At 40.8% G+C, this 17691-nt stretch overlaps 1 protein-coding gene and 1 long non-coding RNA gene across 2 annotated transcripts; both read left to right on the top strand.

Moving 5' to 3' along the window:
• The first annotated feature begins 2585 nt into the window (after positions 1-2585).
• Positions 2586-16717, top strand: SEC61A2 (SEC61 translocon subunit alpha 2). Its single transcript, XM_021530979.3, has 12 exons — positions 2586-2648; positions 4160-4227; positions 8016-8081; positions 9526-9604; positions 11221-11352; positions 11489-11598; positions 12296-12449; positions 13410-13570; positions 14567-14764; positions 14978-15169; positions 15309-15385; positions 15661-16717. The coding sequence occupies exons 1-12, from the start codon at positions 2642-2644 to the stop codon at positions 15845-15847; spliced, it is 1431 nt and encodes a 476-aa protein (XP_021386654.1). The 5' UTR covers positions 2586-2641; the 3' UTR covers positions 15848-16717.
• On the top strand, positions 11706-12062 carry LOC146763523 (uncharacterized). Its single transcript, XR_014951872.1, has 2 exons — positions 11706-11800; positions 11890-12062. It is a non-coding gene; the product is annotated as an uncharacterized LOC146763523 (long non-coding RNA).
• Positions 16718-17691: the final 974 nt, after the last annotated feature.

The following is a 17691-nucleotide window of genomic DNA, read 5'->3' as shown; positions in this document are numbered from 1 at the left end:
TGGTGGGAGACAAAGCCATTTCTGGTGTGCTGCTTGGCTCAATGCCCCCAGCCCCATTGGTGTGCCATGAAGCTCCCCAGGGATCTGGGGTAGGAAGGGAGAGCTTGAGCACAGCTTTCCTGGGGTAGGAAGGGAGAGCTTGAGCACAGCTTTCCTGGGGTAGGAAGGGAGAGCTTGAGCACAGCTTTCCTCAGTCAGCTGCCACAGACTGTCTGCAGAACACTGCTCTTGCATGATGGATAACAGCTCCCAGGAGCAAGGCAAAGCGCGTGCCGACTGAGGGCCTGACGTTGTTTCTCCCAGCAATTCTGGATGCACACATTCCATCTGTGTGCCTTGCTTTTCTTTGCATGCCAGCTGGGGCATCCTGCACAGTGCTGGATTGCTTTTGCTTTGGGGAAAAGAGAAGCAGGAATTAGAATGGAGCCATAGAATATCCTGAATTGGATGGGACCCACAAGGATCATCGAGTCCAGCTCCGGGCCCTGCACAGGACACCCCAAGAGTCACATCCTGTGCCTGAGCTGCTACACAGGCTGAGTAACAGAGCAGGTCCCAGTCCTTGGACAGGAAATTCTGTGGATCATTAACACAAGGAGAGGTGAGGTTTATGTGCTGTTAGATAGCAAGGAGCTAACTAGAGAGAGAGTTAAATAATTTGTGCATTGTGATGTGTCAGGATTTTCAGAGAGAAGTGCAGGACTAGTAGGGAAAAAAGGAAAGACATGAAGGAATGAGCTCTTAGGTTGAGCCATTCATTAAAGGGAGCAAAAGCTCTCAGAAAGCAAATACACCAGGAAAACATATTAAAATAAGTATTTTGGTACCAATGATGTTATTTTAGATTTAAAAATAGAGTCTGAACTTTGAAGATGAAAATTTCTGAACACAGTATTATTTTGAATAAGCAAAGAAAACAGTTCTGGTTTTTTTTTGGTTTTTTTTTTTTTTTTTTTTTTTTTTGCTTCTGTCAGTGAAGAAGGTGTCATAGAAACATTTGTTCAGCACACCTGAAATAGTCTATCCCTGTGAGTATGGACTGAAGAAATCTCTGGACTTTTTATCAGTCATCAAAACAATGGCCAGTGACTTAGAGACAGGAGGGATTGCTAACACAACCTGTAATTTAATGAACTTCTCAAATAAGTATGACTAAAAATCTGATTGAAGGGTGATTACAAGAAACTTCCTGAAGCTTAGCTACTAACCCAGCTATTATTTGGAGATTATGATCTACAAGTACACTGCCAGGCATGATAACTATGGGCATTTGTCAGACTGTACAAGAACTCTAGGTGAAAGTAATTGCTATGGAGTTCCTCATTAGTATTTGTTAAGTTATGAGTATATAGAACTGGAAGAAAAAACCTTTCTAAGTGATTTCAGATAAGGGAAGCTATTGAACAAAGATGTTTAGGTATTGTAGCAAGGTCAAGGTCTTAGTTAAGAGGATTTCTTATTGAATGCAGAGTAAAATCCAAAATATAGATTCAAAGTTTTGGAGGAGCCCTAATGCTTCACACATTTTGTGTTCTCTTTTGGAAACTTAACCTAATACAGGAAGAATTCAAGCCTGTGCATCAGAGCAGTTATTCAGAAAGAGTAAATACTATTTTTAATGGTCATATCTAAATCTTGCAATAAATTCGGTTGATCCTAATTTTATATACCACTGGCTGTTGTAACTGAGAGCTCTGTAGGGGCGATGCCAGTTTTGGTGATTGTGGCATGATATTGGAATGAGTTTTCAGGTTCACTTCAGAGAATCACAGAAACACAAAATCAAATAGATTGGAAAAAATCTCCAAAACTGTTGAGTCCAAACCTATGACTGATCATCACCTTGTCAAGCAGACCATGGCACTGAGTGCCACATCCATCTTTCCTTAAACACCTACAGGGACAGTGACGCCACCACCTCCCTGGGCAGCTTATTCCAATGTCTAATCACCGTTTCTGTGAGGAAATTCCTACCAGAGCCCAACCTAAACCTCCTCTGGCGCAGCTTGAAGCCATGTCCTCTCATCCTGCCTGGTTAGGCGGGAGCAGAGCCCGACCCCACCTGGTACAATCTCCTGTCAGGGAGTCCAAGCCTCCTTTTCTCCGGGAGGAACAATCCCAACTCCCGCAGCTGATCCTCATGGCACTTGTGCTTCAGACCCTTTCCCAGCTCTGTTGCCCTTTGTCCAATGTCCCAGTGTCCTTTCACCCCGTGCAATTATCACATCCATCTGTCAATACGGGTGGATTGGGCTGTTTAACCAAACACTTCGGCAGCAAACCGCTCAGGCTGTGCTTTTCACCGGTCGGGCTGTACCGCCGGCTGAGCGGGCTCCGAGGGGCGGCGGCTCCCGCGCCGGGCAGCGCTGAGGCGGAGCGGGGCCGCGCCCGCCCCTCGGCCGCGCGGAGCACTGCGGGAGCGCGGTGCTCGGCCAGGCGCCTGCCCGCCCTCAGCCTGACCCCGCCGCGGCCGATCCCGCCGGCCCGGCTCCCCTCGCCTGGGGAAGGCGCGGGGGGCGCTCCGTGAGGGCGGCACCGCCGCGTCCCCCCGGGCGGGGAGGGACGGCCCGTCCGCAGCGCGCGTCACGTGACGGCGGCGCGGCGGCGGTGACAGCGCCGGGACCGCGGCCGGGCCAGCGCCATGGGCAGTGAGTGCGGGCGGGCCGGGGCGGGCCGGGGCCGGGGCGGGCCGGGGCGGGCCGGGGCCGGGGGGGAAACGGCGCCGGGAGGACGCGGCCGGGGCCCGCGGCCGGTGATGGGGCCCCGTGCTGCGGGTGCCGCCGCAGGCAGGGCCGGCGGTGCCGAGCTCCCCGCGCAGGGTCGGTGCTGCCGGGCACGGCGTGAGGCCGGGCACTGCTTCGTGGTGGGGTGACATGTTCCATTCTAGCCCTACTGTGTATATATAGACACTGTATACACGTATGGAGCATATGTACCCTATGTACGCATATATGTGTGTGTATAAGTGTTGAAAGGGTGGGTGTCAGAGGATGGACCAGGCTCTGCTCAGTGATGCCACCCAACAGGACAAGAGGCAAAGGGCAGAAACTGATGTCCAGGGAGTTCCACCTGAACATGAGGGAGAATTTCTGTCCTGAGCAGTGACCGAGCACTGGATCAGATTGTCTGAGAGGCTGTGGAGTCTCCCTCGCTGGAGATATTCCAGAAGTGTCTGGACACATCCCTTGTCCTGTGCTCGGGGATGGCCCTGCTTGAGCAGGAGGTCGGAGCAGATGAGCCCTGTGGTCCCTTCCAGCCTGACCCATCGCATGATGCTCTGGTAGCTTGTTCACAGTGGAGCTGTGCCACCCTCTGTGGAGTGAGGTGCGCCTTCCAACCAGCGGTGTGAGCGCTTGGGATACATAGAGGATACATATGCTACATTAGAGTGTATATGTAAGCGTGGCACTACTGCCAAAATGTTATTTACAATGTAGTAAATGCATTCCGCAGTGTAATAAATGTATTCTCTTTGTAAATGAATGGTGGCTTTTCATGTCTGTCCCAGTGTGTTGGGGCTGGAAATAATAGTCAAGTTTTGAAGGGCAAATTCCCCACCAAGCACATACGCTTTGATTTTTTTTCCCCTATGTTGATTAAATTTTTCCCCAGAAAAAGAGCTCAAACTCTTGAGCTTTTCTGTGTTTTTAAAGCGGAAACTGTGAAGAGAGATGTATTAAAACTAAAATACAATCCCCCGAAGTTCCAATCAGAATAAGTGTTGCACTCATTTAAATTACAATTTCTAAATATTTCTTAACAATTGAATTATTTTTTTCAGCTAAATACTTCAGTAAACCCAAGATTGTAATATTTGGATACCTTTTGATGTTAGTGTCATTCTGTGTTTAACTAGCACAGACTGATATTAGGTCATTTATTTTTAGATGCAGTACAATTCAGTTCACTTCTGGTGATACATACAACACCACTTCTCTAAAATTATTCCTGCGGTGGAAAAAAAGAATGGGCCAAATCTGGTTAGCACAAGAATTCTGTTTCACATTTTTGCCCTGTTTTCAGCTGTTTTAAGAAGAGGGTATTAGTTTTCAGACAGTTTTGGAAGCCAAATAAAGTTCTGTGAAGTTTTATAAATTCATACATGTTCATTAATATATTTTTCTGTCTTCTTTTGTGTGTGTGTGTTTTTCTGGAACAGTAAAATTTCTAGAAGTTATTAAGCCATTCTGTGCAGTGTTACCTGAAATCCAGAAACCGGAAAGAAAAGTGAGTGTTGCATTATGTTCTTACTTTTATTAGTTCACAGGGGAGAGAATATTGTGACAGTCTAGTCCAGGCTCCAATATAGATACAGACAGTGGGCCCTAAAGTAGAACACATTCTTTGGAGCAGGAGGGAGCACATATTTAGGTAAAACATTACTGTGATGATGAATTCTTAGTACCCTTCTGTTAAGTCCTTTGGTAATGATGCTGACTAATTTTTAAAAATAATTTCAATTCTAGACTAAGTTTATTCAGTTTCAGCTCTCTGTGATCTATTATAACATACGAGGACAGAATCTTCAAGCTTTGTTTTCCTGTGGATCTCACTGTTGACTTTGAGCTGCCTTGTATATTACTTGCAAAAGGATTGTTCTGTATATCAGGAAGCACAAGTTTAATTCTCCCCTTCCCACAGAGTATTTCTTACACCCTTAGCTGTGATTGACCTTGAAGTGGGAGAGTGATCTGTGGTACAGTTCGGGTAATTGCCCTGTTCACCTTCTGGATGATGTTTCTCTTTGATTTGAAGTCAATGAACTCAGATCATTTACAGCTGATCTTTCTAGTCCTCTAGCCCTTGAAACTCCTCCCATTTCTTGGCACATTTTGTAGATTAAATATAGGCAATTTCTACAGATCAGAAGGAGACCTGCCTTGTCCAAAAGAAAAACCCAACCAAACACCATTTTTGCTTTCAAAACTCAAGCAAGCACATATTGCCCATGTGACAATCTAATTAAAGTAACAAATAGATGTGTCATGGCTATTGTCATGACTTCCATGAAAATTCCTTAAAAGCTAATTGTTGGGTTTTCTATTCTTAAAAGGGGAAGCTTAACTGGGAATATGGTACCATCTCAGAGAATCCTCTTTGGTTAATGAGAGGTTCCCAAGGGTTAGAACTGGACGTAGAGGTGTTTGTGCCAGTGGCCATAGCTGTGTCTGCTGGGTTGAATGGAGAAGATACAGTAAAAAATTATTATTATGGCCCTCTGGAATGGATTTTTTCAAAAGACTGGGATTTACTCCCTGGCTCTTTGCTCCACCTAGTTGCTCTCCAGCATCCTTCAGCTTTGGGACAGGTTTCTAACCAAATTATTTAGGCCAGACAAAGGCATTTTCAGAGCAGGAATCTCCAGAGCCAGACCCCCATGCTAAGGCTTGGATGCACCAGGTCTGGTTGATGCAGGTGCCCATCTTTGTTTCTGCAGTGGGGAACCTTGGTGCAATCTTTTGGTGCTGATTTGTGGCTCATTTGTGATTAGTTGGTTGCATCCATCCCATTTTTGTCTTGTGAGATGAGTGAGAAGAGAAAGCTGACACAAACCTACAGATACTGATGTTTCTGTAAAGCTCAGTGGCAGATGTTATTTGCCACAGAGGAAGAGGGGCTTGATCTATCCTTGTTGTCCATCATCAGATGAGAAGTGCCAAGATTCCTATCCTGTCTATTTGGGTCACTTTGTCTTTACTGCTATTTTGGTCGCTGTCTAGACAACGGCTGCCAGTTGCCAGCTTTGTACAAATTTAAAGTGAAAATGTAATTGGGAACATCTTTCCTAGGCTGAAGAGCCCTTTGACCATTTTCAGTCATCTTCCTTGCTTCTGTGTACTTTATCAAGTGATTTAGGTCATTCCATGTAACTAATCCTCTGTAATTTATTGTTTTCTTGCAAGCTGTCACAGGCAGATATGACCAGTAATGGTTTTAGTGGATTGGTTTAAGGCCAGGACAAGAAATTTAGATAACCAAAGAGAAAATGAGATTAATTTTCATTAAGCATGTATTGATTGTTAAATGAAGATGATGTTTTGATTCAGTTGGGCTCTCAGTGAATCATTTTGCTGTTCTTGTTGATGAGGAAAATGTTTTCTTCTGTCTCTAGGGAGTGTTGCTTTTGTGCTTTGGCCAACTTGATTAGCAAAAGTGATTGCTACTTTTGTAGTTAGTAGAATGGGCTCGTATTTCCCTCATGCACAGATTTGCTAAGTAGAACACCCTGTTCAGAGCACCAAGATAATAATGCTCAAGTCCCTTCATTTTCACATGATTCAAGAAAAATGTCAAAGGAAGAAAATGTCCAATTGAGTCAGATCAGATGGTGAAATTTACTGTCCCTGTGCTTGTTAGTGTTTGTGGCTGGAATATTTTGGTACCACTCTGTATTTTGTCATTCTTGACATATGGGTTTGGATGGATGACTCCTTTTTCTTTTTTGTTGTCTTGACTCATAGAGACTTTTCCTTGTGAATAACTGTGATTTGGGTGATGCAGAATTCCTCTAATGCTCACATTCAGCACAGTTAGAGATAGAACCAGAGCAGTTTTAGACCTTCACCAATGCCTCTGAAGCCAAGTTTAACTATGAGGCTGTAGAGATAATTTGGTTAAGCATTTTTGGTTTTAGAAGTTTGTGCTAAAGTCTGAATTGTGGTGTTCAGACTTGGTAAAGTGGGTCAGCACTGCATAGTCTCACACAAGGTATTGTTTGGATTTATTTGCTGCTGTCACTATTTTTCTTTTTATAACTCTGTGCTGTAAGTATTTTTCGCATCTGTCCTCTTTTAAGAGTGAGGCAGTAGCAGGAAATAAATTAAATTACCTGAATTATATTGCTTCTAAGTGCATGGTTTCACTTACAAAGATTTAGACTACATTCTGGGTTTTCTTTGCTTGGGGACCCGTGCTGCTGCTGCACTGGTTTGTAGTTTCTCATTTGTGGGTGTTCTGTACCTATGAAACCAGGCACTAATCCTTTTTCTTGTTACTTCTCCACAGGCAGATTCAGTGGTTGGAGGCAGAGAGCTCCAACCATTTCTGCTGTATCTCTCTTATGTGTTAGTTCATGTCATGTTTTAGTAGCTGTTCTACACTTGTCTGCAGTGAACACACTTAACCCTCAGGTTTACAGTCCCTGGAGGAGAGGTGGGAACTTGAACATAACCCTGCATCTCAGCTCTCTCTGCTTTCTTCAAATGCATTTCTTTCTGTCTCATGCTTTGAGTAATCCTCTTGACTGACTCAAACATAAATCTTGTGATTCTTCTCTTCTTGCACCTGGCACTAATTACAGGCACCTCAAAAGTTGCGACTCTTGAGATTCTCTTCATTGAATTAATGACTAGTGATCATTGATCTGGCATTCTTTTTAAAGTGATATATAATCGACATCAATAAAAATATTTTGGAGGAAAACAAAGAATATTTAAAGATCATTTTATGGGGAATGAACATAATGATGAATTTAAAGCTTCCTCTAACACCCTTTGAAGAACTGAATTCTAAATATTTTGATGTTGAAAACTCCTGGTTCTTCATGGTTAAACATTAAAACACGTAGCTTTAATCGTATGTCTTCACAACAGTTCAGTCCTTCTACAAACTTTATAGTGCTTTAGTTTAATAATTTCCAGCCTTACAAAACTTCTGCTGAAGCCTAGAGCACTAAGTACTAAAGATAAGTTTTTTGCATTAATCTTTCATATTTGCTCTGGTAAGTCCATGATTTTAGCCATGCTGTTGCTCTTCTGTAAATACCCTCTGTATTAGAATACTGTGGATAAAATATATTCTAGTAACTGATTGTCTGCCTGTCCCACATAAGTTACCTTTGTCTCTCTCTCTAAAATCTGAAATCATTAAAAATACATTCCAATGAGGAGTGATGCTTTCTGGTTTGATATCTTTCCATTGAATTCTGAATGGTAACAGCATTTAGTAATGTTGTGAGAGTGCCATGGAAGTTCTACCTATAGTGAACATGTTTGTGTCTCCACTCTGTCCTGTAGATCCAGTTCAGAGAGAAGGTACTATGGACAGCCATCACACTCTTCATTTTCTTAGTGTGCTGCCAGGTAGGTATCAATGTCATCTGTGGTAAGAAAATGTGTGTTTTGTACATAAAAAGTACCCTGAAAGCATGAGATGTTCTTGTTTCATGTTGACCTACTAGTTTCAGCTTTTGTTTTTATGCTAAAGTATTTAAAGTTCAGTTCTAAAAACCTGGTTCTCTGAAATAGTCTTTAGTGTTGATCATGGATGTTTTTAGAAACTAATGCTTTCTAAATATATAATTTTTTTCCTTGTTACAAAGGTCTTATCAAATGATGATAGTGGCCGCAGGGTAAACAGCCAAGGTAATTATTTATCGAGCAGTACAAACAAGCTGAGCAATTCAATGCATTATTTACCTTCTGTTCATAGCTACATTTAAATTTTAGCACTCACAAGGATGAAAACTAAATCAAAGTGCCTCTTTACCAAATTCCTCTTCAGCAGGCTGATGGATTGTAAAGACTGCAGGAAAATGTTTTGTGAAGTTGTTGACATGTAGAGCTTGTTTTTTGTGAATATCCTTAACTTTACTAAGTTGTGAGCTAAAACTCTTTCAAAATTCCTGTCTTTGTAAACATTTATGTGATCTTTATTAGTTGTAGGCATTCCTCGATCCTGTGCTTGGCTTGTAAAGAGTTAAGGCTTTTTTTTGCTGTTCTTTAAAAATGTTTTTCTTTAAAAACGTGGAGAAAGAAAATGAGAATCCACGTGTTACTTGATACACATTTTTAGGGACTTACAAATGTCATGAAAGATTCAAAATGTTCTGTACATTTCAGAAGCAGGGTTTTTAGCTTATGTTTATTAATGCAGCCATCCCAGACTGCAGAGCAGTAGTTTAATAGTTTTTGTTTTCAGCTCTGAAGTACTGTTTTAAAGGCTAAAACACAGCCTTGTGTTTTGTACCTATCTGATTTTTGAAAGGAGGAAGTGGGAATGATACTAGAGCTAGAAGAACATGGAGTTTATCTGGGTTTACTAGCATCTGGATGTATGCATAATTAGAATTTTGCATCCATGTGAGAGATCATAGTAATTGAATAAAGAAAACAGATGGTGCAGACTAGAGTTTTCAGAAATTGATCCCTAAGATTGCCTGGATTCCTACTCTGCTGTTTTGGTGATTAGGAAGAGTTTTAAAGAGCTCAAAATCCCTCAGTATTGACATACAGAATGGTGGGAGTTTTGTGTGAACGTGTTTAGTATTGACAGTTTTGTGTGGGATATTTCAAAACATATTTAAACTTCTTTCTAGAGGTTTCTGCTTTTTCCTGTGGAAGGGTCTTAGTTTAGTCCTCTGAGTTATGCCCCAGTTGGAGGATTAAAAGAGATGGTGTCGATACCTCTGGTTTAATTTTACAAAATAATTAAACAATATAACAGTTGAATCATTACATGTTAAGATTTTGTATTAATACATGATAATTGTGTGTATCTGTTTAATGCTGTTGCGTACTTTGACAGATCCCTTTATTTGGAATCATGTCATCAGATTCTGCAGACCCCTTCTATTGGATGCGAGTCATTCTGGCATCAAACAGAGGTTGGTACTCACTCCTTTCTCTGTTTTCTCTTGGCATAAACAGACCTGGAGGAAAAATGTTGGCTGTTAAATTCCACACCACCCAGATGTCAGGTTGGAACACTTTGTAAAATTCTTAACACAGATGGAATCAAAATTGGTACTTGAGCAGTGCTTTATGTTAGGAATGGAATTTCTTTGAGATGCAGATGAGATTAATATTGATTCACAAATTTTGGGATGATTCCATTCAGGATTTTAGAGCAGTCTCTAACTAATATATGGGACAGGGAATCTTCTGGCTTTCCAATTAGGAACTGCACTAATGTGCAGTGTGAGGGTGTTGATTAGGAAATACCTCACCTGTGCAAGTCAGTTACACTTCGTAATAGTTTGGCAGTGTTATGGGTGAGTAATTTTCTAGGTGGGAAAGCTAAAGGCAGAGATGATTAGGCATTAACTTTAGTAAAGCCAAACTAATGTATTTAAGAAGAGTAAAATGGGGCACAACCAAATGTATAAGATTCAGACTAATGGTAGAAGTCTGAAACTTAAGATGGGTGACCAGTCATGCCTGACTCTAAATGAGGACACTGATCTCATCTGTAGCTTGGAAAATTGGCTGGAAGTAAGAAAATCACTGGAACCCTCTAATGTGAAGGTACTGCTTACTTAGGAATAGCAAATTTTGTTACACCAGTGAGGACAGTAAGGTAAAGTTCTCTACTTTGAATTTTTCTGCAATGTTTGCAGAATTTGGTGTGTCCCTAGCAGTGTGTGATACTAAATATGCTGTCCACTACCCAAACAGAATGATAACAGTGGCCAAAAAAAGGCTAGAGAGACTGAAAGCAATAAAAATCAGGAGTGGGAAAGTGAGTTTTCACTTAACTCAACTGACTAGAAGTCATTGGAGGATGTGAGGTGAATCCTAGTTTTTGACATCCTAATTTTCTGGCTACTGGAGGAATAGAGATTTCCATGACAGATGGTGTAATATTTTACATGGAAACTCCAGGATACAAGTATGAAAGAACCAAATTATAATAATTAATTTAATGCTTTCCCTCTTTGAATTGTATACATTTGGGAGTTGGTACCTCAGTGACACAGTGCCAATGAGTTGGCAGAGTTAAGAGCAGCTTAATGATGGTCTTTGTTTTGTTAAGAACTAATCCTAAACTCTCAACTAGAGCCAGTGATTCAAAGGGCAGTATATCAGAAACTGTGGATCTGCAGCATATTTTTGTGGTCTGCAAAATTAAACTTTCGGAAAATGTAACATTGAAGCACTGATGGAATAAACAATCAGGGACAAGATGCTGTCCAAGGAAAGGTTCCTTGAGGATATGCCAAAAAAGCTGAGCTTCAGTGTGCAGTGGCCTTCAGTGTTAACATAGTTCCACAGAAATTTTTGTAATTAAAAGCTACATGGGTTTTCCATGCTGCCTTCAAAATTACAGGTTCTAACCCAGCAGCCTTTTGTGAGGCCATAACTGTCTTTGTTTTGTCATAGCTGTACAGAAGTATACATATTGGAAGCATTATTAGAAATATTTGTTATAGGTCAGGAAGAGACCTAATGCTTTAGGAGAGGTGCTGGAATGGCAGTTGTTTTAATTTTTCTTCTTTTCTAGGTACTTTGATGGAATTGGGTATCTCACCCATTGTGACATCAGGTTTGATCATGCAGCTGCTGGCAGGAGCAAAGATCATTGAAGTTGGTGATACTCCAAAAGACAGAGCTTTGTTCAATGGAGCTCAGAAATGTAAGCACTGTTCCAATTGAAATCACTGAGTGTATTTTTATTCTTGGGAAAGCCTGCCCAAGTGATAATAGATATGAGATTTCTTTGGTAGTTGACTTCAGATTTTTTTAAAGGATTTACTTTCTCTCTGTTTTAGTATTTGGGATGATTATTACCATTGGGCAAGCCATTGTATATGTTATGACTGGAATGTATGGAGATCCTGCTGAAATGGGTGCTGGAATTTGTCTTCTTATTATAATTCAGGTTTGTAAAGAGCTATTTTGTGTTAATTGAGACTGGTTAGAGACAGTATAGCTGGAAGGAAAAATCTTTCAGTGTCTTGGTGACTTCAATTTATTTTTAATGCTGCAAAGCATCATTATTTGTATCTGTCTAGATATGAGAAATTCTAAATATTCCATAAAGGAGGAGAATGCTGGGATAGTAAATACCAAAAGTATTTCAGGTAGGAGTGGTGCTTAATTGGAAATACTGGAATTGGTAGCTATAAAAAGGAGGAGAATGCTGGGATAGTAAATACCAAAAGTATTTCAGGTAGGAGTGGTGCTTAATTGGAAATACTGGAATTGGTAGCTATAAAAAATGCAGGAATTTCAGTGGCTGCTTTTCAGTGCTGTGGAGGAATTCTCACTAAATGGCACAGCTGCAGCTTTGAGACATTTTCCTGCAGAACAGAGAAAAAAATGTACAAACTTTAACTTTTTTTTTAGAAAAAAAGTTATTACTGAGTTATCTGTTTGCTGAAAAAAGGCACAGAGGTCATTGCCAGGTGAGATGTGCAGCCATTGGTATGTGAGAGGTCAGAAACTCTGCATGAATGACATTTAGATGAAAGACTTAATGACCACTCTCCCACATGATGAAAATACTGAAGCAGGGAATTAATACACAACTCTTGATTTATTCTTGTTTCTGCTCAGTTTTGTTTCTTTTCTCACAGCTGTTTGTGGCTGGTTTGATTGTGTTGCTGCTAGATGAGTTGCTACAGAAAGGTTATGGATTGGGGTCTGGTATTTCTCTGTTTATTGCCACCAACATCTGTGAAACCATTGTCTGGAAAGCTTTCAGTCCCACTACCATCAACACTGGCAGAGGTATGTGTGTTGTTACAGTCAGTCACAACATGTTTCAGTGGGTGGTATACTACACATAAACCATCACATTTTTATTGGATGGCATTTTAAAAAAGTTCTAATGTGTGGTGATTGGCTTCTGAAGTCAGTTATTGAATTAGAAGATTAAAATGAAATTGAACATGAAGATGTCTGACTTACATGGAGATTAATACATGTTTGCCTTTGCTAATTTGAAGTGCAGCAGTTAAAATGGGACTTCAGGCCCCTTGAATGAAAATTTTTGGATTTCCAAACTGAAATAATCTTGTTTTGGCATCACTTAGCCCATGGAAATAGAGAAGATTGGAAATGCTGTACATTCATAGGTGTTTGTTGATTCAGCTGTTGTTTGTGGCTATAGGATGCCTTTGTAGTTGGTGCCTCTGAATTACTTTAAGTTGGTTTGATTCTTCAGAGACTGCCATCTCTTCATTCCACAGCCAGTCTTTGACATCTGGTTGTTCTGAGACCCCTGAAGTAGCACCTTAAGATACAGCATCAAGAAACTAACTCATCTACTGCATTCATTTGAAATCCTGAGCCATGTTTTTAGTTAGCTAGCATTTAATTCTTAGTAGTTCTGTTGCATTTTTATTACTCTTCTTCTAAAAGCTATTTTTCATCCTTGTTTATTATTTCTTCCTTCTGAACATCCTCCTACTCCCAGAAAAGAAAGGAAGAGCGTATTCTTTCATGTGTGTGGCTTTGATGATTTTGTTTTGTTTTTCTAATCAAGAGTAATTTTTTTTGGCTCATTCTACATTCCATAACCTAAAAAAGAGTTCTATGTTGTGACATACTTGTTATAACAGGATCCATGTCCTTTTGTATCAGATTTTCTGTGTGTCATGCTTAAAATTTCCAAAAACGAGGTACTTTTTTAAAAAAATGTTTTTAATTTGGAGACTAACCTTTCTTTGACTTTCTTGCTTCATGCAGGAACAGAGTTTGAGGGTGCTGTGATTGCATTATTCCATCTCCTGGCCACACGAACTGACAAGGTCCGGGCTTTGCGGGAGGCTTTTTACCGACAGAATCTGCCCAATCTCATGAACCTGATTGCTACAGTGTTTGTGTTTGCTGTAGTCATCTATTTCCAGGTAAAACTCCTCACAGCAGCTCTGCACAGGTGGAAGTGCACATGGACCCTGGACGCTGCAGTCATTGGAAAAGATGGGAAGGTTTAAGCCAGAGTAGCTGAAGTATCTTAGCCTTGAGTAATTGTTGGAACTCAAAATGTCTCTTTACTCTTTATTTCAGTAACAATTACCTCTGTGACAGTAAAGCTGTAAAATTCTACAACCTGGCCTAGTTGCAGTGCGTAATCTCACATTCCATTGAATGCCATACACACTATGAGAATATTTTTAAGAAAACAGATTCTGATACTGCAGTGGTTGCATCACACCAATAATATTCTTAATATTCATCATTGACTCAAAAGAATACTTTTGGACAGAGCTGGAGAACTTTGCTTCAATGGAGTGTGTATCAATTTTTCCCTAATTTTCTTGAAACACTGAATTAATGTTTCTTTTTAAATCTACTAAATAGACATTAAAGGAGAATCCATATGGAGATTTTTTGGGCAGGAAAAGCTAAAATGTGATTTTTAAAAGTTTTTTTAAAGGTGTTGAGTCTGAGTTTTGGGAAAGAAAAAAACAAACCATAAACCATGTTTTGAAGCTCGTGTGGCTTTTCTTGGGTCTACTCAGAAAAGGTCCTGCCCCAGAAAACTACACAAGAGCCTGGGCTTACATGCAAGAGCCTGCTGGTAACTGGCTAGTTCAGTTGGAAGCCATGACAGGCTTTTATCAACCCCTAAGCTATAAAATGTATTTCACAGGAGTACCAGTTAGCAGATGAGACACCATGTTTATGTGAAAAGAATGTAATACAACCAAGCAGCAACACTTCTAAGTCCTTAAAATCTGTAATCCAGACTGTAGCAGAAAGCCTTTGGGCTTTACTATCCCAGACCTTGCAGTCCTTATTTATCTAGCAAGAGCTGCATGGTCAGGAATAGTTTTGGGGCATTCTGGGAATACCTTGTGTTTTGGAAGTGAACCCTGGTGCATTTGTGTTCTTGCCCACAGGGGTTCCGAGTGGATTTACCCATCAAGTCTGCACGGTACCGTGGGCAGTACAGCAGCTATCCCATCAAGCTGTTCTATACCTCCAACATTCCCATCATTCTGCAGTCTGCCTTAGTGTCAAACCTCTATGTCATTTCCCAGATGTTGTCTGTTCGTTTCAGTGGTAACTTCTTGGTGAACTTACTGGGACAGTGGGCAGTAAGTATTTGAATCACATTTTAGCTGCGTAGAATTATTGCATTTTTACTTTGCTGTGAATCCTTGGTATTTAATCAACTGGCATACTTACTTTTTAACATTTGTGTATAAAAGCTGTTTTAAACATCAAAGAGGAATTCCTCTATTAATACAGGATAGGAATGTGAGAAATCTGTAAGAAAGTAATTTATTGCCTTTTTCTTCCTCTCTCAGGATGTCAGCGGAGGTGGCCCTGCTCGCTCTTACCCTGTTGGTGGCCTTTGCTACTACTTGTCTCCTCCAGAATCCATGGGTGCAATATTTGAGGATCCTGTCCATGTAATAGTTTATATAATATTTATGTTGGGATCCTGTGCATTCTTCTCCAAGACCTGGATTGAGGTGTCTGGCTCATCAGCAAAAGATGTAGGTGTTATACCTGAATTGTTTTCAAACAGTGCTTCTGGTTTAGAACTGACCAGCTACTGACTGATCAGTTTATCTTAGTAAACATCAAGTGACTTTGAAACACTGCAGCAGTTTCATAAAATAATGTTTTCTGCAGGTTGCCAAGCAACTCAAAGAACAGCAAATGGTAATGAGAGGCCACAGGGATACATCAATGGTTCATGAGCTTAACAGGTAAGGAAATGCTGACTTCCAGGTGGATGGTGAAGAGTGCTGGGGATTGTCAGAAAATTCTGTTTCCACTGCAAAAAGAAGATTCTTTCCATTCAGCTGTTGCCTTTCTTAGTTATGCAAAAGAAGTTACAGCAGCAGATTAAAGAGAGATTAGCCTGTACTGTCTTTTTTTTAAAGTGACATAATGAGGGATTTTTAGTTTAATCTTCCATGTTTGTAAACAAAAGATATCTTGGTTATTACCTTCTTCTTCCCTGTTTTTTCCTTTCTTACAGATACATCCCTACAGCAGCTGCATTTGGTGGTTTGTGCATTGGTGCCCTTTCAGTACTGGCTGACTTTCTAGGAGCCATTGGTTCTGGCACTGGCATTCTGCTTGCAGTCACTATTATTTATCAGTATTTTGAAATATTTGTAAAAGAACAGGCTGAAGTTGGAGGAGTAGGTGCATTATTTTTCTAGATGTCCAAATATTTCATGGTTTGTGTGAAAGGGAAAGTATTTTGACAACATGTGTCATTTAGTCCAATAATGCTATTTTCTTTTTACTTGTTTCCAAGTGCTATGTGTCCCATTACTGTAATGGGCATTGAGCGATGCCTGTGTGCAGCATTAGTACCAGCTGCCTTAAGAATAAAGTTTACATTATCTTGTCTAAGTATTATCTAGTGTTGCCTGTAATGCTGGAAACAATTCATCTACCTTGCTGTTCAGACACTACAGTGAGATGGTAAAATGTATCAGTTTGAGAGCCGTAAACATCTTTGCACACAGCAGTAAAGTGTTAAATTAATTTCCTTGTCCCTAACAGAAAAAAACCAAAACCCTGAGTTCAGATTGCCATGTGCCAGTATTCCTGACAAAATTTATTTGTATCTGTATTTTACATTAATTTTTTATACTTTTTTAAAAATCTCATCTCCTCACCACTGAACTCAGCACTCCTTATTCCTTTGCCGTGCCTCCACCCAGGCACCTTTCTCTGAGCTCTGAGGTGGGCAAGCAAACATTTACCGGCGGCTGATACTCATCTCACCTGAGAGCTGGCCCTGTGGGGATCTGCTGCGGCCAGGGCAGCCGCGTTCTTGCCCCAGGCCTCCTGTGGGGCAGGGCCCAGCCCAGCAGTTCTGTTCAACCATGTACTTGTGAAAACTGTGCCACTGAAACTTCATGTCCACTTCGCTTTTGTGAGTCTAAAGAATGAGGCCTGGTTCCTAAAGCAGTTCATAGGAGGGAAAAGGGGGAACGGGGAGTTCCTGCTGGAAATTTGTCGCGCTTTACAGCGGCAATGTAACAAATGTAAGCGTTAGACAATAAACTTATTTAACTAAACTCTCTCCTGTGTCTTGTGTGTGCCAGATGTAATTCATGTGCAGTCTGGTAGTTTCTACAATGCCTTGATAGGGAGGTAGGTCTACAAGGCTCCCTTTCGTCCTCTTTTTTTCTTTCTAAAATAGAATTCTGATTAATTTTTAGCAGCCACAATTTAAAAAAAGTCCTAGGATTCCTCCCCTTAAAGCCATTGAGCTTTTCTGCTCTGCTGTAATCGCTTTCTCCCTTTGATGTGACATTTCTTCTGTCTTCTCTCACTCTTAATTTGAAAGTAACTTTGTGTTGTTTGTGAACATAAGAAACTCTTAAGCAATTTTCTCTTTCAAAAAGTTTCTCTAATTATGCACACTTGTCCTCATCTATTTCAGAGGCAGGACTGATTTTGATCTGTGTTTATTTAATCTCTCAGATCCTGACCTTTCAGCTGTGGTGGCTGTTTACATAATTAGTAGCAGCCCACTGTGCAGATACACTAAGGTTTATTTGGGATAAGATGTACCTGGAAGTGATTTGACTGAATGAAGGTGCAGCCTGGGTACAAAAACGTGCCCTCAGGAGAGGGAAAACTGCAAGGCTGTGCCCTCTCAAGGTACATAAGTGACCTCCTACCTTCAGCAGGATCCCCTGGGCCTGCACAGTTCCGGTTAGCACCAGTAGATGGTGGTGTCATAATCATTATTTTAGACCAAACCAGTTTTCTCTTTCTTCATAGTTTAGTTAGGGCTGGGAGAAGGAAACATCATCTTCATGTCTAAATCATAATAGGAAGTTCTTCAAATTGCTATTTCAATTACTTCAGCCAGAACATGCACACAGTGTTCCTGTGCTGCTGTCCCTGCTCCTGTCACAGAAAATTACTACTTAACAGGATGTTCTGCAATCAATTATACGAGTTTTGAGTTTAAGGGACCTGCAAGACTCACTCAGTCCAACTCCTGGCCTTGTGCAGGACATCCCAAGAATCTCACCATGTG

This window comes from Lonchura striata, chromosome 1A (assembly GCF_050655825.1).
Source record: "Lonchura striata isolate lonStrDom1 chromosome 1A, ASM5065582v1, whole genome shotgun sequence".
In the NCBI taxonomy this organism is placed as follows: domain Eukaryota; kingdom Metazoa; phylum Chordata; class Aves; order Passeriformes; family Estrildidae; genus Lonchura; species Lonchura striata.
Note: the sequence above shows the minus strand (reverse complement) of the source record. Positions and strands in the feature narration are given on the sequence as shown.